Source organism: Ooceraea biroi, chromosome 9, assembly GCF_003672135.1.
Source record: "Ooceraea biroi isolate clonal line C1 chromosome 9, Obir_v5.4, whole genome shotgun sequence".
Taxonomy (NCBI): domain Eukaryota; kingdom Metazoa; phylum Arthropoda; class Insecta; order Hymenoptera; family Formicidae; genus Ooceraea; species Ooceraea biroi.
The window spans coordinates 12,928,162-12,952,877 of NC_039514.1; the positions used below are offsets into that span (position 1 = coordinate 12,928,162).

At 39.7% G+C, this 24,716-nt stretch overlaps 1 protein-coding gene across 6 annotated transcripts; it reads right to left on the minus strand.

The window, feature by feature from the left end:
- Positions 1-287: 287 nt before the first annotated feature.
- On the minus strand, positions 288-24,716 carry LOC105277382 (neogenin). 6 transcript variants are annotated; one of them, XM_011335718.3, is made up of 27 exons: positions 24,371-24,716; positions 11,509-11,674; positions 11,255-11,394; positions 10,898-11,065; positions 10,676-10,798; positions 10,437-10,602; positions 10,130-10,257; positions 9,883-10,042; positions 9,687-9,802; positions 8,977-9,391; positions 8,729-8,873; positions 8,521-8,649; positions 8,217-8,423; positions 7,819-8,128; positions 7,571-7,729; positions 7,262-7,467; positions 6,982-7,137; positions 6,732-6,894; positions 6,437-6,631; positions 6,161-6,199; positions 5,798-5,927; positions 5,462-5,694; positions 5,068-5,172; positions 4,610-4,812; positions 4,316-4,529; positions 4,099-4,238; positions 288-3,970 (listed from the first exon to the last, which is right to left on the minus strand). In XM_011335718.3, exons 1-27 carry the CDS (start codon positions 24,426-24,428, stop codon positions 3,872-3,874), a joined length of 4,473 nt encoding a protein of 1,490 aa, XP_011334020.1. In that variant the 5' UTR covers positions 24,429-24,716; the 3' UTR covers positions 288-3,871. The 6 variants fall into 6 exon arrangements, with proteins under 6 accessions (XP_011334020.1, XP_011334019.1, XP_011334024.1 ...); XM_011335717.3 differs by having other exon boundaries at positions 4,610-4,818; XM_011335722.3 differs by having other exon boundaries at positions 4,610-4,818; positions 8,977-9,151; positions 24,371-24,715.

A 24,716-nucleotide genomic window follows, 5' to 3' on the forward strand; every position in this document is an offset into this window, starting at 1 on the left:
AAAATGCGATTATAAAACGTGCAGCTAAAATACACCTAAACAATAGAAAAACTATAAAATATAAAAAAATAAAAAAGATAGTATTACTTGTTTGCGAAAGAGCACTGTAGATATCTCATTTGATGTTGGGCGTTAAGAAAATAGTCGAGCTTTGATGCAAAAAATCAAGGAGATACAAGTGATAACGCATTGATTTATTAATAATAAAAAATTATATTAATTTTTATTAATATTAAATAAAGGATACGGATTTTGTCTGTATAATGTATACCGAACGAGATGCACATTTTATAAAGAACATAAAATTGTTTATTGAATATCAAGTTTTACAAATATTATCACACACTTGTTATGAATGCTTCGTCTCGGGGCGGGCTTCGCTATATCATATATCGTACAAATATAAGAATTATATTCAATAATGGCTATGTATATATAATATATATATATATATATATAAATACTCGATCATTATCTTATAAGGTGGTGATATTCGTTCCTTGTTTTTTTTTAAATATTTATGTACATCAATAAGCCGGTCGGTTTTAGTTGCTATTACCGTCGAATTTATAAATGCTAATACTAGAAAATTTATTTATCTACTAATTTATAAACGTTAGTGCGCGGATGATCGATTCGTTGATGAATAATGGGAATAAGAAATGTGCCAACGCGATGATAGTCGGATGCAAACCAGCCTCTAACGTTCCTCATTTCATTTCTATTCGATAAACTCAGAGCGTACATGTAAAAATTAATAAATAGTACAATTTTATATAGATAAATATATATATACGCTGTAATAACTACAGTAATTATACTTTTGTGGTAAAATATTTTTACAGGCCCTCGCATAGGCCTGTTTTTCAATTAAAAGTACCTGTTGCTTTTTTAACAGCGTAATAGCTACAACTTTCATATATATCTATATACATACATACTTGAAAATTGTATGTGTGTATATATGTATATATGCATACTTCATATACAAGCTGTTTCTCTTTATCGGTATAGCTCTACGTTCTTTTTATGATCGTAAAAATCTGCTCGAATCTTTAAATTATTAACGTAAAAACAATAACGTAGTATAAAACACGTCGGTGTATTTGAGAGAAATATTATATATTGCGCATTTATAAATAACATACATACACATATTCTCTTTATAATTAACTTATAAAAAATAAATATATAGCGCCACTTGACAAAGCGTACAATCGAATATTAATAATTCTTACAATTCTCTTCGAGCTAAGCCGACATCGAAAAAATGTATTTACTCTCTGTATAGAAACTCTGTATCGTATATTGGGCGGTATTATTTCTATGTACTATCACCGAGTAATACATAATAAATCTGAATTACCATACAAAATTGTTTTCCTCCCCGATTCCCGATTTTGGTCGGACCGAAAAACTGACATTAAAAATTTAGTAGCACTTACGCTAAAAGAGTATCACTGTTTTTTAACATTATTGTTACTTTGCAACAGTATTTTCGAAATTTGCGATTTGTGCTATGCGAGTCGTTCAAAACTTAAATACTACATGCGAAAATTGTTAAAAAAATTAATATTGATCATAGCCCCTAGGATCCTGGAGATGTGTTACTTAAACACTATGCAATACTTTCGCAATTTAGCACGCACATATATCTGCTTCCAATGTACCATTTTATCTTCAAAGAGACATATAAAAAACTTTAAGCTTATATTACTCAAATTCTAGCTATCTCACATGTCGTACAACGCGTTCTTAATATACAAGACATTTTGTACAATACTTTGCGTACTGTAAAAGTACACAAAAATGTTCCAAAAATGGTTGAATATTATTCGAAATTCTACACAAGCATTAGTAGCCTCCAGCAATGTGTGTCTTCATATTTGTTAATAATTAACAAATATCCGAACTGGAGTGTTCGAACACTCCCACGTTTCATTAATGTTTATTGAAAATCTCTAGTGTTGGAAGAAAAGGTAAGTATGTATGTATGTATGTATGTACTTTGACGGATATGCATTAATTGGCAGTAAAATGACTTATATAAAATGGTTTGAATAGAAATATGTGAATATATGTATATCTCGACGATTCCCGATACCGATAAAAATTGAGCACTAGATTAAGTTTATAAAAATTTCCTCCCGTAGGAAGTTTACTCCTCGTGGTCGTGTATTCAAGTAAGTAAAGTACAAATCCATGCAATGTATCTGTATATCCCACTAAAAATATTTGTATACAACTTTTACCAATAATACTTTAACTCGCAAGAGCGACTCGTGGAAAGAATAGTACTTGCTTTATTATTTAAATGGACCGTATTCGACGATAATTGCAATTTTTACTGCTTAAGATAAAGTAGAACGGATCTATTGTAGAAACAGCGATAGATTGGCTCAAAAGCATCATATTAAATCCTACGAAACGTTCATGTGTGAAGGATTTCATGCATCCTTCGTGACCAATCTACAAGGAAAACCGATCCTTGACTTCGTAATGCTAAATTGTGGCCTATCATATAATACCCATTTATTCGCGTTAACTCTAAATCAATATTTCCCAATGAGATCGTAATACTAGGTGGTTACTTCAACAAAGGATGCGCGCGCGAAATCTTTAAATGCGAGCTGCCAAGAATGCTGAGTACAGAGCGACATACCTAACATAAACATCTTATTAATGTCGTCCGAAACAAATTACGAAAACATTAAATGATTCTTAAAGCATAAAATAGAGTATCGTTTGCATCCAGCAAGTTGTCAATTTCACGCGCAGATGTATATAAATATATATATATCCTCATATGCATTCCCTCCTAAACTCAGTTTCACAAAAATAAGAATGTAAAAAGCTTCGCCAGGAGCTTCCAAATGAAAGAATATCCAATAGAGCTCATCGCAAATTGCAACCGATTTTAATAGGTATAAAAATAGAACGAATATTCCCATTTTGATCCTCTCACATTTTGAACCATAAGTCGCTCCAAATAGCTTACACACTTCCCATGCATTTTTATCTATAAATATGACAATTAGCATTGACCAAGAATGCAATTATACGAATACGAATTGTACGAATACAGAATAACGACGAGCAATGCGTGAGCTTTTCACTGGAACTACAAAAGCGTAGTATGATACTTTTTTTTTCTTTTTTAGGCAAAAGACCGCTCTGATCAACGCACAATTGTAGAGCGTCACCTTACTAAACCACCCTGGACTTTCACGCGTATGAAGCGAAACGTCACAAACGTTTCTTACACGCATGATTTGACATCAATTGTACATTGACTTTCGCACATCATAGAAACGCACCGGGATCGGTCATGTCATATAATCTACGTGTCCGGATCGGTATCGCGCTCAACACATTCACACTCAATTACGTAAATCGTAAATGTTTTCAACACGAATCGTGTTTGCCGAGCCTTCCCGCGGTCAGTCGCGGCACGGTGCTCGCGTTATCAAAAATACACCGCAAGCATGTGACACTGTCAGAATATATTGGCAAGTACAACTTTAAGTTTCACATTCGAAGTAAGCAACGCTAGTACCGGAGAGAGGAAACGTCAATCAAATGGAATGATTCGGCAGATCGTCGATCACCACGTACGAATTACGTTTAATCATAGAAGCATTCCAGGCGAGTGTTAATTGCGCCGTTCATCGACGCTAATTAACTAATACATGATCATCATCACCCGATTCTGATTCCGATAATAGTAATTGTACAAATGCTGATTAAAGAAAATACAAATTTAATATAAACATTAAAAAGTAATAAATTTACCTCTCAGGTACTAACATTGAGAATGTGATGTTGCAGTCTATCCATCAGTTTAAGATGGCACAAGGCTTAGGAACCTATTTTAGCATTCGAATTCCGATGCTGTTATGGCATTCAGATCTTTCATAAGACCCTCTAAGTTGGCCATTTCTTGATTCAATTCTTCGGTGCTGTACGAAGGCTGTAACAATAATCAAATTTCGTGTTACAACAGTGTAAGTGTCTTTTATAATAATAATTATACATAAAACCTGTAAATGATTACAGATAAAATATATTAATAGTGTAAAAAGAGTTCAAGAGTCTTACCTTTAACCGTTCAACTTCCTCCGACGTGTGTGTTGGATTAGACACGGAGGCTAAGCGATTCTTCGCCAATTGCGACGACGAGCTCTGTGGTTTTTTATACGGACTCCCAGACATCGTCGGTCTTACTGTCACTTGTGATACTGCGGTTACAGAAAACAGCAATAATTAAATATCTAACTAATAATAATCGTAAGATAAATTATTCAACGATACTAACCACCATGCTTCTGTTGCGCTGGTGTTGAAGGGGCACTCTGCGGTGGCGGCGCTGGCACGCTGAAGCTCTTGAGAGGGTGCCCTTGTAACCGCTTGCTATTGTTGCTCTCCAGCCCAACGGTGTTGCTCATCGGTTGATTACTGTTACCATAATGACTGGAGGCGTACTGAGTGTTTCCACTGTACGACTGCCCGCTGCTTGTGCCGTACGATAACTGAACACACATAAGATAACAATGAGTAATATTTATTATTCTTGCGTTAAACGATTTGTTGCAGATATTTGAGATCGTACTTGACTTTGTAATGGCTCGTATGAACTAGGCATGTTACAAGAATCCGGGCTGGATTCCGGCGTGGGTTCCAACGTAACGTGGGCCCGATTTAAGCTGTACTGCGCGACTGTACGCGGATAGTTTTGCCTCACCGACGTGTCGCTACATGACGTGTGGATGGTCGGCTGCGACATGCTGGTATTGACAATCGGAGTAGCCGTAGCTATAGCTGCAATAAGTCAAAAACTTTGATACCTACATTGAACGGTAATCGTTAATAGGCATTGTGCGTTTTTTTGTTCATTAAGTAAATATAGTAAATACAGTTATTTATGATTAAGTAAAAGTAAGTAATGGAGAGGTAATCTCGAAAGAGAATTGTATGAAAAATTAGGTTTTACTACACAGATGAGCAATTTCTTTAAATTTGTTGTTCACTCAAGGTGGTTACTTTACTGACAACCTCACTACTACTTACGCTGATGCAAAGGTGCACTGTCAACGGGGAGTGTAATTAGTTTAGGTTTGTGGCTGCCACGACTGTGCTGTCTACTCAGGGTCGAGCACTTCTCATCAGTGTTACCTAACAGCAAATTAATGAGAAACAACCAAATAACGAAATCGGAAAAACTACAAATTAAATGTACAAACTCTTTTTCTTAGGTGCATTGGACTAACGAAATTATCAAATTGGAGTAAAAATTATATATAAAGTAAAATAACGTTGCAACGTATGAAGAAGGAGAAATTCATGTTATTTACGTAAAGCAATCAACAGTTATTGTTAGTTTTGTGAATGATGTGGTTGATATGTTTCTGGTAGTGTTGGATTCACAATACAGCAAGGTATTGTCCGTGAGTCCGTGACTTACCCATGTAACTTGGCACGTAAGTACGTTTATCCAGCGAACTGGAATTTCCGTGTACGTTATCCTGATTATACTCGGTATTACCCGATCTGGGTAATGTGTTGCTGGTGACGCCACTGGTGGAAGCTTCGCCGTTTAACGACGACTTCTCGAGCGCTTTCAGCTCCATTTGGTCGTGATGAATCCATAAATCCGGTGGTTTAATATTTGTTTTCTGATTCGAGTCATTCATGTATCTGAAAAATATAAAAATACATGTTATTGATGTTTATTAGCAGTTAGTTTTACAGCTAAAAGCAATAATGTATCCAGTGGTTTAGTTATTAAGCACATACACACCCTTTCTTTCGGTCGGGCGAATTTGGATTACGTTTACAGCATACTACAACCACTACTGATATACCAGTCAGAATGACGATTGCGAAACCCACTATGATGTAAATCAGTAGATTCGAAAGACCTCGTCCATCTGAAAAAGCAAAGAAAATTTATATAATTTCTATTTGCTTGAAAAATAATGTTATATTTGAAGTTTCGTGTCATCTTCCGTGTCACAAAAATATGTATTATTATGTTATATACTTTTTCTAGTGGAAAGAATTACGTTGCACATTTTCATGCAGTAAAACATCTCTTAAGTTAAACAGCTCTTAAGAAACATGCATAGAACGAAAAAAACAGAACACAAGATATTGATCTTACCTCGACCATGCAATTCATCATAGACATCCATGCCATTGCCTAATATAGAAATAAAAAAAATAAATATAATAATTAATACACCGATTCATAAATGAATAATAAAGTACAAGCCAGGAAACACAAAAAATTATATGCAGATAAAATATTAAACATTTATATGCAGTCCGATTAACGATATATATTAGCTTATACACGTACATATTGCACTACGCAAACGTAAACAATGAAATTTAGCATGATCAATATATCGACAAATAAAGATAGAAAAATATTTACTTTGTGGAGTTTTAAACGAGACCGTCGTGGAGAATGGGCCATATCCTTTAGAATTGCGTGCTTGGATCTTGAAATAATACGTCGTGCTGGGATGTAAATTTTTCACAATGGTATCCACTTTGTCACCAATGACACCCTCAAGTAGCCAGTCGCGGTCCCGTTTTGTGTTGTCGGTGGAATAAAATATTAGATATCCTGAAAATTAGTGTGATTATGAGAGAAGTCGCAATATCCGTTAGAACATGAAAAATGTAAGGGACGTATTCTCTGTTTTAATTTCGAGGCAGCTATCAACCTGTGATTTGCCCGTTGACTTGCTTGGGAGGTTGCCATCGCAATAGAACAGAAGTGGGACGATCTTCGATGGTCTGAACACTTAAATCTCGAGGTGGCGTGCTAGGCGCAGCTTCCTGAGTTTGATTCAGGACGACCATGCTCCACGGTGAGCTTCGTTTACCCTATATATGCAAATTCGATTATACAAAGCATCCATCTCTCTCCACGTTAATTCTTTGCGTAGGAAATCACTTAATTCGTGCACATACCTTGACCAGTTTAACCGTGAACTCGTATTGCGTGTTGGGTTTCAAGTCGTGAATCATACAGTTGAGATCAGTGGCGTTGTAATATTTGTATCTTGGATTACTGCTGTGATGGTAGGATGTATAACGTACCATGTAGTATCGATTATCGGTGACGTACTGAAAATAAATGTCCTCGTTATAGCTATTTCCGTTTGACCTTTTCTTTATTATAGTTGTAACTTCTTATAAAGTCTCATAATATAACATTAGCATGTTATATTTTATATTTTAATAAACCTACCTGGCTTTTCGATAAAGTCGTGTCAGTCCAATATAACACAACGGTAGTAGCCGAGAGCACGATAGCTTTAAGGCCGACCGGTGGTATTAAAGGCACTGCGGATTCGGATACAAAACGTTCAGGAGTTCTTACGTTTGCGTACGTTGGTGGACCGTCACCAATATTATTCGTTGCTCTTAGGGATATTACGTACTCTGTTGTTGGTTCTAAGACAGAGAAACAACGAAGATTAAAATCAGATAAAGGATATTTTAATCGTTTTATATATATGGTATAAAAGATGGAATAAATTATTTATCATAAACTTACCTATATGCTTGATAGAGTAAGATCGTTGCTTTCCATCGAGGACCTGGATCTCGACGTCAGGGTAACCCTTACCCCAGCCTAACTTGTATTTCCTCACTTTTATACTTTGATCTTTCGGAGGATGCCACGTAACAAGGATAGAATCCGCCATAGCATTCGCTGCAACGGAAATATTTCGCACTTACAATTTGACAAATTCATAATTGAGATGATAGCAATTTTTTTGTATTCACACACAAATTTTATACCTCTCAAATTACTGGGCGGGTTGGGTACTTTCGTTTCGTCCAAATCGTTCTCGTACGTCTCTATTTTTGTCCATTCCGTCCAAGGCCCAGTTCCATTGACGTTGAAGGCACATATGCGGACTTGGTACACAACGTGCTTCTCGAGTCCATTGAGCACGTACAAACGTTGATTTCCTTCAGTCGTTACCGTGATTGGTGACCGTCGATCGCCGGAACGAGGATCGTGCGGATATCTACGGTAACGGATCCTGTAACCCGTGATAATTCCATTCTGTCCCTCGAGCGGAGGTTCCCACCTTATGATAATACTCTGGAAACATATGTACAAGTTAGAGGCAGGACTCTTTCAATGCTTTCCTTTAACCGATTTGTAATGTATATTCGAATGTTCGGTGTACCGTTGAACTAGCTGCTTCTAACGTAACATTATGTGGTGGTTGCGTGGGTTGTGCGCTGTGAGTTCGAATCGCGATATCCTTACTAAACGCGCCTGGGCCATTCTCGTTAACCGCTTGAACTCTAATACTGTATTCCGTATAAGGCACGAGATCTACCAATTCATACGTTGTACTAGTAGTTTCACGCGTTACTTCTTCACCATCACCCTGAATACGTGGTAAAAATAAATATTAATGTCGCCAAGCGCTAATCTCAGTAGAACCGTGATCCAACTTCAGTTATTCGTAATAAAGTTATACATACCTCCATAAATGTAATAATATATTTAGATATTCGACCGTTAATAACTTGCGGCTCATCCCACGACAAGGTAATACTCATGCTACTCGTCGCATGACCTTCTAGATTCATCGGAGGTCCAGGAACATTGGCCTTAAGATTATAAATAAAATAATAAATTATAAACGGAAATAATGAAATGGTAAAAAGTAAGAATTTATCGGGTACCGACCTCTATTAGCGTCGTGACATGTAATACTTCACTAGGAGTACTAGTTCCTCGCGAGTTTTGCGCGACCACATGGAATTGATACTTCATATTAGGTTGCAGACTGCGTATCATAGCCTCTAGTTTCTGCGTGTTGACGACTCTCTCTCTATGTAAGAGATTATCAAAATTATCATTTTATGTAAATAATTTTATGTAAATTTTATGTAAATAACCGCTCTTCCGCTTTTGTTTCTACGCGGAATAATTACCTCATAGCCCCCTCCTGTTTATAATGTATGAAATAATTGAGGGTGTCACTGTTCATATTTTCAGGCTCCTGCCAGCGTAGCGTAACAAATCTCGCGGTGAGGATGACCACGCTCAAGTTCCGTGGCGGAGAGGGAACTCCACCGCCGTCGAATGCCTCCAGGATATCTGTATCATCTACAAAACGGGAAGCTGGATCGTAAAGGGAATTGGGATATTTGACCGAACCCGGAAGGAGATCCGCGGGATCGTCGGAGGGGCTTATAGAAAGCGGAGGATTTGGCGTGAGCGATGACAACGTGTGTCCTAAGAGAGTGCTCGGGTGTTGCCATGTATTGTTGTACAACTGCCGATGAAGTAACAACTTTTTCTTAGGAACTGTCTTGGGAGTTGTTATTCTGCGAGGGTTCGTTCTCTCTGCACGCGCGACGTTAGCATGCGGAACAGTTAAAGTAAGGAGCACACAAGAGAGGGAAAAGAAGAGAAATAAATAAAAATAAAATTAAATCAAAATTGAAATTAACGTGACATGATATAAAAAAATTTAACAAAATATATAAATGTATCAAAAATAGAGCAAACATATGTAAAGGAAAAACAGAAAATATAAGAATAAAACTCATATCTACCGATCGATAAATGAGAATAATAAATTTAATAAAATGAGAATATGTGCTGTCTCTTGGATTATATTTCATCGTATAAAACTCACTGGGTTGATTGATCGTGAGACGTGCCGAGGCTTGAACACTACCGGCCGGATTCACTCCTATGCACTGGAAAATTCCTGCGTCTATAGGTAACAACCCGTTGATCCTCAAATTGTATCTGAAAACGGAAAAATGAGCGTTAAACGTGATTTCACAGAATTTTGTTCGTTGAAATAAAATATTTTTCCGAGTACATACCCATTGACAATCTGCCAGTATGCACTCAACGTGATCCGCTCGCCGTTCTTCAACCAAGTAATTTTCGGTTCGGGTTTTCCATAGATCTCGCACTCGAACTCCAAATCCTGATTTTCGCTCGCCACTTTGTCCTCCGGCTTTTTTATAAACTTCGGTGGAACTGGGAGGAGAGTAAACAAGTGAAATTTCACACTTCGTTATCGTGACAAGATAGCACTCGAACGATCGCGAGTACTGCAAATATTACCTTGAACGATTAACTCAGCAACCGCGTCGAGAGATTCCACTTCGTTCTCTGCACGACACTGATACGAACCGTGATCCGATTCTCTGACGTTCATGATTACGAGACTAGAGGCTGCAACTTCACGATACCTTAAATAAAACGTATCATAAATACGATGAGACGCATTCAGTATTTATATTGTCATTTATATATCACTTATCGTATCATTTATTTGTGTGCGCGAATTAATTGTGAATTTTTTTAATTAATAGATGAATAGAAAAGCTGTGATGGCTTTCTGATGTAATTCATCCAAAGTATTTAGTACCTGGAATCAAATGACGTCAAATCGAGAGCAACACCGTCTTTAAGCCAAAGGATCGTCGGTTTCGGATAACCATTGGCAGCACATTCAAGAGTTACGTCGGATCCTACTACAGCAACTACTTGTTGTAAAGGTTGTGCGATAAATACTGGAGCGCTAGATCCCTCATCTGCGTGAGCAAATAAAATACTCGTAAAAAATCTAAAAGTATCTCGTTACTTATCGTTAGTTACGAGATTTACCGATGTCACTAGATAATAATCCTAATTGTGCTTTGTTGCTCAGTCTATTTTGCCCGTATCCACTGGCATTACACCTGTACGATCCAACATCGTTATACTGAACATTGTCAATTTCCAACGCGCCTGTGGGACCAACAACATGAATTGTACATCAATGATTAAGAGATTAATTTGTTACTAGCAGATTTTAATTAGAAAAAGACATCTAAGCATCCGTCGTACCTGACGGTAGGATTGTCATTCGATTTTTATCGAGCACTAACGGGTGCTCGTCCTTCAACCACTGTATCTTTAACAAACTCGACGAGGCGGGTAGGGCGCAACTTAAATACGCCGTCTGTCCCGCATAGACCATGGTGTCCTGAGGTTCCCTTTCGAAACCAGGCAGACCTTCAAAAAACGGTCAGCGTTATATCATGCACAAGCGCGTTATATCACGCAGAAATATTTAAAAAAATTCTCAGATCATTATCCTATGCGACTAATCGACGACACGATCTTCCTCGAAGCGTCGTGTACCTTCGAGGCGTCTTGGAGCGTGCATGAAGCGCTAAGATCTGGATCTATGTAGATACTAACTTGCTAGTTTGATCGTGGCTGTCCGAGAGACAATCGCTCCGACATTATCTATGGAGGCTAAGCACTGATAACTCCCGGTTAATTCCGCGCTACCGGCGTATACGCTATTTATGTACAAGGATCCGTTCGCTAGCTGCGATCTACAAAAACAAAATCGGAACATTCCTTTAGATCTGAACAAGGATTGCAGCACAAGAGGGAAGGCAATGGGAGGATCTCCCTCGTATATCGAGGTGCATTACTAGGCGTATTACCGATAGCTGTCCCCGATAAATGTGATCGGCTGACCGTCGTCCGTACGCCAATGTATGCTCGGTGTCCCGAAGACGCTCGTCGCCGCGCAGTCCAATCTCGCAGGGCCGCCCTGTTCCACCACCACATCCTGCGGCTCGATGGTGAAGTCCAAGCCTCCCGCGTCGGCTGGGAAAAAGAAAGAAGAGAGATTAACAGCGAAAGGAACGATATTCTCTCACGATATCAGTAAGAATCCCGCATTGATGTGTATCTCCCCGTTACCGCCGCTATAATCCGAATTCAATTTGCCAAATAGAACGATATAGCGCGCCATTCCGGACAAGAATTTCGCGACGATACGAGGGGTTCTTTTCGCTTTGTTTATGCGAAGGGGGATGTTTAACGATCACACCCCATACACCCGTTAGACGCAGTGCGCTATTATGCTATCAAATTTCGGCCCCCGCCATCGTGACCTATTCGTACACGTGTGGTAGAGGGTGTAGAAGCAGAAGGGAGAGGAGAAAGAGAAAAGGAGAAAGAGCCGGCGTATCGGGTGGGTCACTTCGAAGGGAAGACCGGCTGCGGAGGAAGAGCAAGGGGAACGATCCGAACAAAGGGTCGTCCACCCTATACGCGGCGGGGGCGCCTCTCGCTGCCAGCCAGGCTTGCCTGGCGAGACGCCCGAATGCCTGAATTCTCTCTCCTCGTTTCTGTCTCTCTCCGTATGGCCGTGCCCCCTTCAGTACGCGATCGCGCTATCGCGATACGAGACGATTTAACGTCGCGTAAGCGAATCGACCGTGAGAGGGAGAGGAAGAAAAAAGAAGAGGAACGAAGAAGGCCCTCGCTCGCGAGACATTTTTATGGCTGGCGAGGCGAGAGATCGCTCGAAGACAATTCCTCTTCTTCTGAGGTACCGCGACGCGTATTCTCGATTTTTTTCAGCTTGCAATATGATACCGACGGCGGTTCGAAAGAAAAGCAGTTTAGCGTCTAAGTTACAACAAATCTTTTAATAATATATTTTATTATTAATTGTATAAAAATATATATAATATATTTTATTTTTACAGTGAAGTGGCGCACGCAATAAAAATATCACGATAGTTAATTAATGCTCATCAGAATGATCAGAAGCAAGAATTAAAGGTGTTAACTTTAGACATTCTCTCGCTCTGAAAACATTTGTATAAATGGAACGGAGTGCGATTTTCCTTTTATCACGCTGCCCAGGAGGGAGCTGAGGCGGAACTATTAAGGTCTTATTTATTATATCGCGCCTCTAAACCACCTCGAACTCGGCGGCGTGACAAACTGGAATTCTATCGGCAACCATCTATCATACGGATTTTTTTCAACAACGCGTACGCAATACGCGCCGCGCGCGACATTATTCCGACATTCTGCATTAATCGCGGAACGTTGAAAGGTAGGTATTTGCAACCTTTGGTCCACCGTCTTCGCAAAAACGCCCAAGTATTCAGGTCTTGGCTTCTGCGAGAGGAAGCTTCTAATCGCTGTTTTTTTCTTTTTCTTCTTTTCTTTCCGTGTTACAGCAATTCCTCAGGTTTTACGATCTCGCGCGTACATTATCTCGCATGTCAGCGTCAGTGTTTAAGATAGAATGCATAAGACAGTATCCGTCCGTGAAATGCTCCGCGCACCGAGAATATCTCGAGGTACGAGCGGAGTCAGCGTCGCAAAAGAGCCGACGTCATCGGGAAACGGAATGCATATGCATCGTAATTTTTATCCGTAATTCAGTGTACTCAAGGTCGGGGTTAACCGTTTGAGGCAGCATTAGAATTCTTTTTCGCTGCTGCCGTCTCGCGGGTGGCGGTGAGGGGAAGGCGGATAGAGGAGATCGTGAGAGATTCCATTCCGTTCGGCAAATATATCGATTAAACGCCATGACGCGCCGTGCCGTTCGTTATCGAGAAAGCGATACTCGTGGCCGATTAATCGAATATCGCTGACGGGATATCGGAACCGTTATTCCCATCTAACATCCGCGAAAGGAAGAGAGAGTATTTTTAAGGAAAACGTGGGGTTAACATTTCAGGAGCAAAACCGATACGACTGATTAAATCTATGCTTCTGGCTAATCCTGCAGAATGATAACTCACACGTTACGTTAATTTGCTTAATTCTTAAAAGTTCTTAAAAGAAAAAGAAATAATAAGCGAGTAACAATTTTATTATTTGTAATTATAATTGCAGAATAAGAAACTAAAAGTTCTAGTGAGACTCGGCTACTTTTAATCCTTGATTTAAAGTGATTTATCGGATCACATTTTCAATCGACGAACACTCTCCCTCGAGAAGGGAGAGCTATTCCACTGTCCTCTCAATCCAGTACCCGCGATTGAGAACCACTGATAGCGGTTATTGGGTTACAGTTTCACGCTCACGGTGGTCTGTCACCTTCGAGCGTGCAAGAGCAAATCGGAGAGAGCCCTGGATGCTCCCCATGAATCGACAGACACGGATTCGCCGTTTTGCGGCCATCATCAAACGCGATCTTCGTTGCAACGTTGCGGAAAAATACCAAATTGTTTGATCATCACGTCATTCCTCCGTCACCGATCATAGATAAGAACTTAATTGCGATGGGGAAAAAATAGCATTACTAAGAAATTTATAAACGATCAAGAGTCACGTACAAAAATACATGTGCGTGTATTTTACTTCATTTATTTTAAAAGCAACCTATTTTCTCTCTCATAAACCTTCATTACGTGCATAGGCCAGTAAAGTGCCTCGAAAAGCGAAATTAGAAATTGCATTGTTAATATTAATCAACTCTCGTCATTTATCATCAGTCGGCGTAGGGTCGCTAGAGGTGATTGTTACAGCAAGCCGAGTGTGACAGTGTAATCTACGTTAATAAATTTGACAGTTCCCCGATGGTAAATCGCTCTCTGCAGGCGCTTTTTCCTTCTTTTTCCCTTCTCTCTGAATTTCACTGTTCTATTATTTATTATTCTATCAGCTATCCTAATTATCTATTCTCAGTTGAGGCTGTCTCTATCTCATTTCTAATAAAGTTTACTTTTTTTCCTTTCGATATTATATCTGCAATGTTAAATTGTGAACTTGTGTAATAGTTTATAGCAAGACCAGAAAATAAAATAAAATATATCTATTCTATTCCATTGCATTCCTTCATATTATATTCCATCCTCTATTGTATTCTATTCCACACCACTCTCTCACGACCTCCGTGCACTTTCCAAGTTCAAGGGACTGTCTATACCATTCCTGTGATCCGCACTGTGCCAGCCAAAATACTGACAGCTCTTCTCAAGAAAAAAAAAGGAAAAAGAAAAGAGAAGAAGGAAGAGGGAAGAGAAACGAAGGAAAAAGATGCGCGTACGATTCGGCGGCGAGTAACGTCGCGACGCCTGCAGTCCATGCTTGAAAGGAAAATAAACTATTCGGCGCTGCACCGTTTGATTTACGAGTACAAGCGACAACCTACCGCACCGTAATACCGAAATAGACCGAGAGAACTATTACAGTGTGTTTATTGTATATACGGAGCAAATCCATCGCGGCGCGCGCGCGCACGTCTATTGCACCTTGCAACCGATGCACCGGGTGTTCCATGTAAATACTGACTATACGTGCCATAAATCTAATTATACATTTAAATGTATATGAATTACAAATTTAGAGCTTAAAATATGATGAGTTAAATTATAGAAATATATATAATAAAAATATTAATCTGAGCAACTAATGATAAAGTTCAAGAAGTATGGTGTTTATATTTCTCTGATAACATTTATTTGTTACGTAATAAACAGATAGCCTATATCTCGCAATTGCAAAAAAAATATATGTTACTCGTCTACTTGGAAAATTTACTAAGGCGTAACGAAAAATTATGTTCTATCTTGCTGATATCTTGCTGCCAACAGTCGTGTCAACTACGCTTACCGAGATGATTTTTGCGAGCATCGAGCGGAAATAAATATTTAGAGTTGATAACGAATCTTCTCTGTGCGAGACCATCCAATACGTATAAGCTCACGCCGCGGCGTGATAGCACAGCTTCTAGTGTTGTGTTGTTTCAAGCATATTATTAGAAATGATATAAAAGCTACATACTGTGTGTGTATCTCTGTGTCTATAAAAAAAAATACAAACACACATCTGACAATGTTACGAAAATCCACTCTTAAAAAAGCCGTGTTAAATATTAAATCGAAATCATTGTTGCCTCTTTTCCGCGATGCTGATTGGTTCTCTCGCTTGGCTCGAACTTCGTGTGGCTTGAACTTCGTGTTGCGAATGTCAGAATGTCATAGTGGCTGTCAGTGCGGTTATATTGATAAAATATTGATAAATAAAACATTAATATTGAAAAATAAAATAGCGCGCGCCTGTGGTGCTAGTCGTAATAAAAGATGCCATTAAAAGGAAAACCTAAATTAAAATTAAAAATTAAAAGAATAAACTGAAATATTAGATTGTAACATATATTCGTTATAAAAAAAACTTAAAAAGCGGGAAAAATACAGGGTGAGGCACCTAAAACAGGCCACCTGAATATCTCGGCTGTTATTGGTGATAGAAAAAAATGTGTCAGACCAAACTTGCATGGTTCCGAGGGACACATAATTTGTTCTAAATAGTTTTTTATTAGGTGGACGCGTAGAGGTCATGTGAAGGTCAACTTCGTTTTTTAAATGGTATGATATGTTTTTTTACGTACCATCTAGTAGAGCGTTTGAAGATGCGCACATTAATCTACGGGTCAAAATCATTCAAGGTCATTGAAGGCTAAAATTTCTAAGTGCTAGAACTTTTTCATTTCTGAGTTTACGGTATTTTCAATAGCAGAGAACTCTAGGCAATATAAAAAATAATGGTATCATCAACTCAGAACTCCTCTGAGAAGAAAAACATTTTTAACTCGAGAACTTTTTCATTTCTGAGTTTACGGTATTTTCAATAGCAGAGAACTCTAGGCAATATAAAAAATAATGGTATCATCAACTCAGAACTCCTCTGAGAAGAAAAAAATTTTAAACTCGAGAACTTTTTCATTTCTGAATTTACGGTATTTTTAATAGCAGAGAACTCTAGGCAATATAAAAAATAATGGTATCATCAACTCAGAACTCCTCTGAGAAGAAAAAAATTTTAAACTCGAGAACTTTTTCATTTCTGAATTTACGGTATTTTTAATAGCAGAGAACTCTAGGCAATATAAAAAATAATGGTATCATTAACTCAGAACTTCTCGGAAAAGAAAAAAATTTCTAACGGCTAGAACTTTTTCATTTCTGAGTTTACAGTATTTTTAATAGCAGAGAACTCTAGGGAATATGAAGTAAATTATTTTCCCTTGCAGTTGGCCTTCAGTGACCTTGAATGATTTTGACCCGTAGATCAATGTGCGCATCTTCAAACACTCTTTTAGATGGTACGTAAAAAACCATATCATACCATTTAAAAAAACGAAGTTGACCTTCATGTGACCTCTACGCGTCCACCTAATAAAAAACTATTTAGAACAAATTATGTGTCCCTCGAAACCATGCAGGTTTGGTCTGACACATTTTTTTTCTATCACCAATAACAGCCGAGATATTCAGGTGGCCTGTTTTAGGTGCCTCACCCTGTATATGTTACAATAACCCAATAATTTACAACGAGAAAAGGAAGGAATGCGAACACACTTTGTGTTTGGGGCGCACTTAAACACCCTCGCTCACGCACTTGCGAGTGCGTCGTCCGTGCGCGAATTTTTACGGAACAATAAATCTCGGAGATTGTTTCGCGACGAGGATTAATACGCACGTGAAACACTGACAGGGGCTCCGGACGCCGCGTGCCCCTGCCCCGGCCAGCCCGGTAAGGGGAAAGAATGTTGAAAAAGTGCGGTAAAAGTACTCGACATGTGACGAACAGACCGTGAAGGAAGGCGAGGTACGCGACGCGCGTAAGCCAGGCGTCGTCTATGGGGTGTCTCATAAATATCGATGAAACACGAGGGGTGTCGTAACGTTCCCTCCGACGAGGATCAATTAATCGTTAACCGAACGACACTGATGTACCCGATTCTCCGCCACCCTCGAAAGAAGATGGACAACACTTCCTCCCCTCCTATCACGTCTTTTACGATAAATAGGAATTCGGCGAGAATCAATCTTTTTCTGTTTGTCGCTTCCGGCTTTCAGAGTGTTTTCCTTTATATACCCCTAAGGGAGCTTTCACGGAGGCCCCCATAAACGGTTCACGATAACACGAAGATGTACTTCGCGAATGTTTTATACCCAACTCACGTTTTCTCTTCGAAGAAATATCCAGATAAAGTTTACAGCCCCAGGTTTCTGGGAGACGTTCGATATAGCGCGAAATCAGATTTACAGATATTTTTCCTGAGCTTTACATTTGTAGACGTAGATGATTTGTACGTAAATATTTTGTTGGCAAGTGCAAAGTGTATATAAATAAGAACTCGCTGTGTTTGCGTATGTGTATGCATGCAGATACATGCTATTATTGTTAATAATAATAAACTGTTATTTTCGAGGGGTTGGTCACTAGCGGTTACAGTGTACAAAAATTACCCTTGATACGGATTACCTTTAAATTACCTGAGATTCCTTAAGATTACCTAATACTACAACAGTTCGATCAAATAACTTGGCAAAAGTTTCAATTTATTGTCAAAATTCATCGATGCCGTATTTTCCGTATTGATTTCAGCCGGTAGTTTCCTCGATGATTGTTCAGAATGAATATATATCGCGCATACGCGCGAAACAATCGCAGTCCGATCTTGCATCCTTATTGTTAGCACAAGTCGAACGACTGAGAGAGAGAAAACATTACAAGACGTGGTACCGCTGCTGGTGTCCAATAGCTGTCCCACTCGAATGGAGAGAGTGCAAGTGAGATAGTTATAGGGCAGTGGTATCACGATTACCTTGGATTACCTCAGATTATCCGAGACTACCCTAAGAATTACCTAGACCTTGTACAAAGATTACCTCAGTGACCAGCCCCTTGGTTATTTTTTATTTTATATCCCATGTCTCGATACCGGAAATCATTAAAAAATAATAAACTGTTATTGATAATGATAAAGTGAAAACGCGAAAAATGCAGAAGCAAACTAAATTTCACGAAATCTCGAACTTACAAAATAGACTGTGCATGCATATTTCTTTGAAAATGGGCCATTAGGGGTAAAACGAGCGATTCCGCGTGTTCGCACACGTGCGGGATTCCGGCGTGCAGATTGCGTGGGCGTTCCGAAGCGTGCACCGATCTGCACTATGAGGTGTTGTTACAACATCGTGCGTGCACCATGATGTAAGGTTTTGTCACTAGATCTAGTAATGCGTGTACACACGTCCAATACACGGCAAGTTAAATCAAGTGCAGAAATATGAGGAGCAGCAAAATGTTCGACTCGATGAAGCTTGTTTGTCGCAGCAACGAAGAATCGTGCGAGATATTTTATTGCAAAGGCGGACGGTAAGAAAACGGGCTCGCGCTTGCTGTGCGCAGGTAGAATTGTAAGCGGAATCGCACGGGATCTTTGTGTAGATCCGGCAGAAAGGGCGGACCGCGTCAGGCAGACGTTAGCACCATTGTGTATCGTTTAGTTCATGATGTTCTATTTTGTAAAGCTCATAATTATTCTGCAGTATGCTGCATGTCGAAGGGACGAGTTCTCGCGCGGCGAGAATAACAGGTTTATTTGAACAATGAGCAGTCCGCCGCGAGGACCCTCTCGCATTGTTGGAAATTTCACCACCCCAATCAACCGGAAACGGGTCTTTACGCGAGTCTATTGAATATGGATATTAGTAAAACAGAACGCTCTCTTTCTCTCTCTCTCTCTTCTCTGTTGCGTTCTCGAACGCGCAGAATATTGTATATACGTGTGTGTAAAATAAATTTCTAGGATTTATATTAATTTTTTAAATAAATTTTTGTATCATTTATAATATTTGCCTTGATTAAAATTGATGAAACTGGAATCTGCTATTATAGAAATTTGTAGAAATGGAATATTGGATGGAATGGAAGTTTAAAATGTCGTACGAAATGTAACTTTATCAGATAGAAAGAAAGGAGTTTTAACGAGTGAGAAGTTGTCACAACATGATGAAGAACAGCAACATGTTACGAGCATCACGTAATTCAATATTTAACACAGCAATCAGAAACGCGCGCACGTGCAATCCCGTGTGGAATATTCGCGAAACACCACAGCTTTCACCGATCCTACAAACGAATGCGCGCAGTGAAACGGCCACAAATACGAGCGCGCATAAAAGCGAACAAAGCGAGTCGGCCAGTCGGCAAAGGAAATCTAAGGATCGTCTCGTTTCCGCCGAATTGCTCTTCATGAAATTTCGAAGTGTGCCCGATACGTCTCTCGATCGATGCTTTGTTGTTATAAATTTCAGTTTGAAAATAATCCTTAGCATCATCCTCAACGCACGTAGCGAGGTCCGTTCTTAAATTTCTATAGCACGATTACAATACAAAGCATCACGAAATGACAATGGCAGAGTGTTCTAGTTTCCCGATCATCTCTCTACCTGATATAGATTTGTTCGCATAGACTTTTATCGTTTTTTCATTCTATCTTCCACTAACTTCTTTCTCTTTTCCTCTCTAACGCCTGAGATAGTGCACGCGCATAGTGCAAAGTGTAAAAAGTTCATGCAACATCACACGAACGAACTTATTATCTGACGTTACATCAACACTGACGATGACGTGACGATGACGTTATGTGTTACGTATGTGTAGACTTTATAAGCCAACAGAGCTATTGGGTTGGCCAAAAAGTAATTGCGTTTTTTTCCAACAGATGGACATACATGTCTTGAAATGTAACTAACTTCATTCTAAACCGCAAATTCATTATGTAGGTTAACAACTCACGGTTCAAGCTTGTTTTAGAAAAAGAAAGTACACGATTTCGTTAACAATTGTTTGTTTGCCGTCGATTTCAAAATGGAAAATCAAAAAGAACATTTTCCTCATATTTTCTTTTATTACTTCCGAAAAGGGAAAAACGCTGTGCAAGCTCATAAAAAGTTATGTTATGTATATGGCGAAGATGCTTTAAAATTGCGGCAGTGTCAAAATTCGTTTACTAAATTTCGATCTGGAGATTTTAATGTGAAAGATGCACCACGCTCAGGAAGGCCAATAGAAATTGATGATGACGAAATAAAGGCACTGATCGATTCGAATCGGCGTTTAACGACACGAGAGATTGCTGAGAATCTTAACATATCGAAATCGAGTGTTGAAAACCATTTAAAACGACTTGGATACATTAGTAAGCTCGATATTTGGGTAGCACATGAGCTCAAAGAAATTCATCTCACTAAGCGTATTGACATCTGCGATTCTCTTTTGAAACGTGAGGAAAATGATCGATTTTTGAAACGTATGATAACAGGCGACGAAAAATGGATCGTCTACAACAACGTCAAACGAAAAAGATCGTGGAACAAGCGTGATGAACCTGCTGAAAGCACTTGAAAAGCAGATATTCACCAAAGAAAGATTATGCTGTCAGTCTGGTGGGACTTTAAAGGTATTGTGTATTTTGAGCTGCTTGCAAGGAATCGAACCATTAATTTAGACGTATACTGTCGTCAACTGGATAAATTAAATGATGCCATCAAACAGAAACGTCGAGAATTGGTGAATCGCAAAGGTGTTGTGTTTCACCATGATAACGCTAGACCACGTACAAGTTTGGTCACTCGTGAAAAATTGTTGCAGCTTGGATGGGATGTGTTACCATGATGTTACCACATCCACCATATTCGCCAGACCTGGCACCATCAGATTACCATTTGTTTCGTTCTTTGCAAAACGCCTTGAATGGTAAAACCTTTACTGCTGATGAGGATATCAAATCGTTGTTGGAATTGTTTTTTGCTGAAAAAGATAAGAACTTTTTTGAGCGCGGAATCATGAAGTTGCCTGAAAAATGGCAAAAGATAATCAAACAAAATGGACAATATATTGTTTAATAAAGTTTTTGTTTCCCATGAAAAATTCGCCTTTTATTTATATAAAAAAAAACGCAATTACTTTTTGGCCAACCCAATAAAACAAAGCTAGCAACACGCGGAGGAAACCCCAGAATCCCGGATTCGCGGTGGGTATCGTGTTCGATACCCACCTCTGCTACGAGGAACCGTGTTCTCGAGATAGGCAGATAGGCATCGCTCGGTGAGAGTTTGGATGTTTACTGCGCGCGATTTGCAAGAACGATAAACCGCACGTAGCTACATACGTGGGGCTACGGAATATTTTACGCTACGCTCCTAGCCGTCACAGCCGCCAGCGTAAAACCTCCTCAATGAATCCTTAATACGAGAGACGTTACGATGTCCGGGCGCGATTCAACAACAATAAGGGTCCCATCTCCCCCCCCCCCCCCGCGACATCAATTTATATCGCCGACGCGTTTAGCGGAGGCCACTGCCTTCGTAACTGCTCTCCTCGATGATGCTGCTGGCATCTGGCATCGCGCTTGATGTATAATAATATAATATTAAGTATACAAATTAATTCGATGTTTTTTTTTCTGAAGAAATTGAGCCTTTATCTATTTTCCTTTTTCTCTCGAAGAGAAGATACTTGATAGATGGAGAAAAGTATTAGAAAATAATGGCGAATATTTCGAGGATTGACATGTTTATTCTTTTTTGATAACAAAAACTCGATGTCTTCATTAAAAGCACCAAATTAATTTGTACACATGATACATACATCGATTTATTCTAGATATTTGCGTAGTATATGTAATATTAAAGTATGACTGAAAGCTGCCCGAACGCATCATGCCGCTTGCAGCGATTTAATTGAATCGTAATTGCATAATAGGGATAATTTCCTAGGACTAATTTAGATTAGAAATTACATTCGGAAAGACGGTGAATGACAAAGTCAAAGTTTATTCGGCATCGCGAAGGTGTAAAAGCAAGCAAGTATAAGAATTGATTCCGCGGATCGGTTACCGCAGGATTCGCGCCGCAACTCGGGAATTCACCCCGAGCTGAACCATCCCTCGCGCTCTCGGCATAATCTTCTCTCTTGCCATTTCTCCCTTCTTTCTACCTTTCTCTCTTTTTCTCCCTGCATCAATAATAGTCACCCGATGCGCAGTGTTTCTCAACTAGATTTTCTTCGACGAGGCGTATTGGCGCACGAATAAATGGCCAAATTATGCAAATTTACGCAGCTGACGGACAGAGGCGACGTAACTCGCTTCCCTAATAAGACCCGAGGTCGATTCCGAAAACGTTTCGTGAGGTGTAATTTGGTGATGATACACGATCGAGGTGACAATTACCCTTACGCCGCGATTACTTCACCACCGTTGCGTGACGAAATATGATTAAACTATGCTTGGCGAGAAGATATTCACGTATTTCGCGGATAAAATGGACAGAAGCCATCGTGTATTTTGGGAATGACGTTTCAGTCGGACTCTCTCGTCGTTAGTTGTCATATGTTTTACTTATTTCTCCATTATCTCCATTTCCGTCCCCGAAACCCCGGGCGTGTTGTAGCTTTCAATTTGCGCGTACAAAATGCGACGACTGAAATAAAGATTCATGCGTCGCCGGTTCCACAGAAAATAGCTATCGATTCTGTTTCCTATTCCGTTTCCAATCTGCTGTGACGCTTCGAGCGTGCTTACATCGCGAGAATTGTTAGCGTCGGTCGCGCGCTCGTTGACGCGGCGCTCACGGCGATACGTTGCATTGCACAGCGCGATGCGGATTTATTGCGCGGCGTATTCGTGCGGAAATCTACCTATAGTGAGGCTGCGATTCAAATCTCGGAAATTTCATCGTAACAGCGGGCAAACAAAAGAACAGACGCGCGCGTTTTCGATCGAACAAATAATATTTCGCGATTTCATCGCGATTTCACGCCGGCGATCTCACGCGAGTGACGGTGGCCCTTTCTTATTATCCTCGTCCTTTATAACGCCTTAAGGGGGGAGCCTGCTTTAGAACGCTGAAAATAAGGTATATTTTACGAATTGTTTTTGGAGAAACTATACAGCGGATCATTATAAAACTTTGATGCATTTATTAGTACATGTTTAAAGATGAAAAAAATTATTTTTTTATTTGAATATATCGCTTGTAGAGGTCGTCCTGGAGAAATCTTAGTGCAGCCGCGTCGCCGGCATTGCAAATTGCTGAGCATTCTCCTGCCTCCAAATTTCGTCTAAACTGAAAAATTGAAATATCTTCTCGTTATTTATGAATTCCCATCGTCGATGAACCAAAGAGAGAAGAAAAAAGTTGAAAAGTGCCAAAATGGTGGAGCTTAGAACACAAAAGTACGATTTTTAGGCAAAGTTGTTGAACTTTTTCATGCAAAAGTAATTGTTTAACTTAATGTTTTTATTAATATTAAAGGTTCATCGACGATGGGAATTCATAAATAACGAGAAAATATTTCAATTTTTCAGTTTGGATGAAATTTGGAGGCAGGAGAATGCTCACGAATTTACAATGCCGGCTGCACTAAGATGCCTCCAGGACGACCTCTACAGGCGATATATTCAAATAAAAAAATAATTTTTTTATCTTTAAACATGTACTAATAAATGCATCAAAGTTTTATAATGATCCGCTGTATAGTTTCTCCAAAAAAATTCGTAAAATTATACCTTATTTTCAACGTTCTAAAGCAGGCTCCCCCCTTACTCGTTCAATATTGGATCTTCTTATACATTGTTTTATAATTATATTGTTCCCAGAGAGCGCGGTTATTTTATACGTACATCACTATTTGCGACGATCCTCGCGACACGCCGTCGCCGTGAGAACGTGCCGCTGACCGTGAGCTTACCTCGCGCGAGCGCTGTCAACAACAAAGCCAGCAGGACGGCGAGAGGACGCGGCTCCATTGGGTCGGAGCAGGTCTGTCACACAGACTCCGACGCGCGTGCTGCCCGAGAAAGGCTTCACCCGAGATCACCACCGCCTCCGAGCACGACCACCGCCGTTGCACACGCGCGCGATCCCTCGCCGGAGAAGCGGACACATGCCACTCGCGCCCGCCGTGCGTTCACGCGATGCCGTTTATCGTCGTCGCGACCGATTACACGACAGGTCGGCTCTCACGCCCGCGAGACTCATTTTCGCACGACGCAAGCTCGCTACGGCACCCCACCGTAAAACATGGCTAACGGACG

Coding starts and splice junctions, on each gene's coding strand:
- LOC105277382 (XM_011335717.3), bottom strand. CDS start 24,428: ATGGAGCCGCGTCCTCTCGCCGTCCTGCTGGCTTTGTTGTTGACAGCG. Junction 6,895..6,981: donor TCACGGTTAAACTGGTCAAG/GTATGTGCACGA, acceptor TTGCATATATAG/GGTAAACGAAGCTCACCGTG. Junction 6,632..6,731: donor AGTCAACGGGCAAATCACAG/GTTGATAGCTGC, acceptor ACTAATTTTCAG/GATATCTAATATTTTATTCC.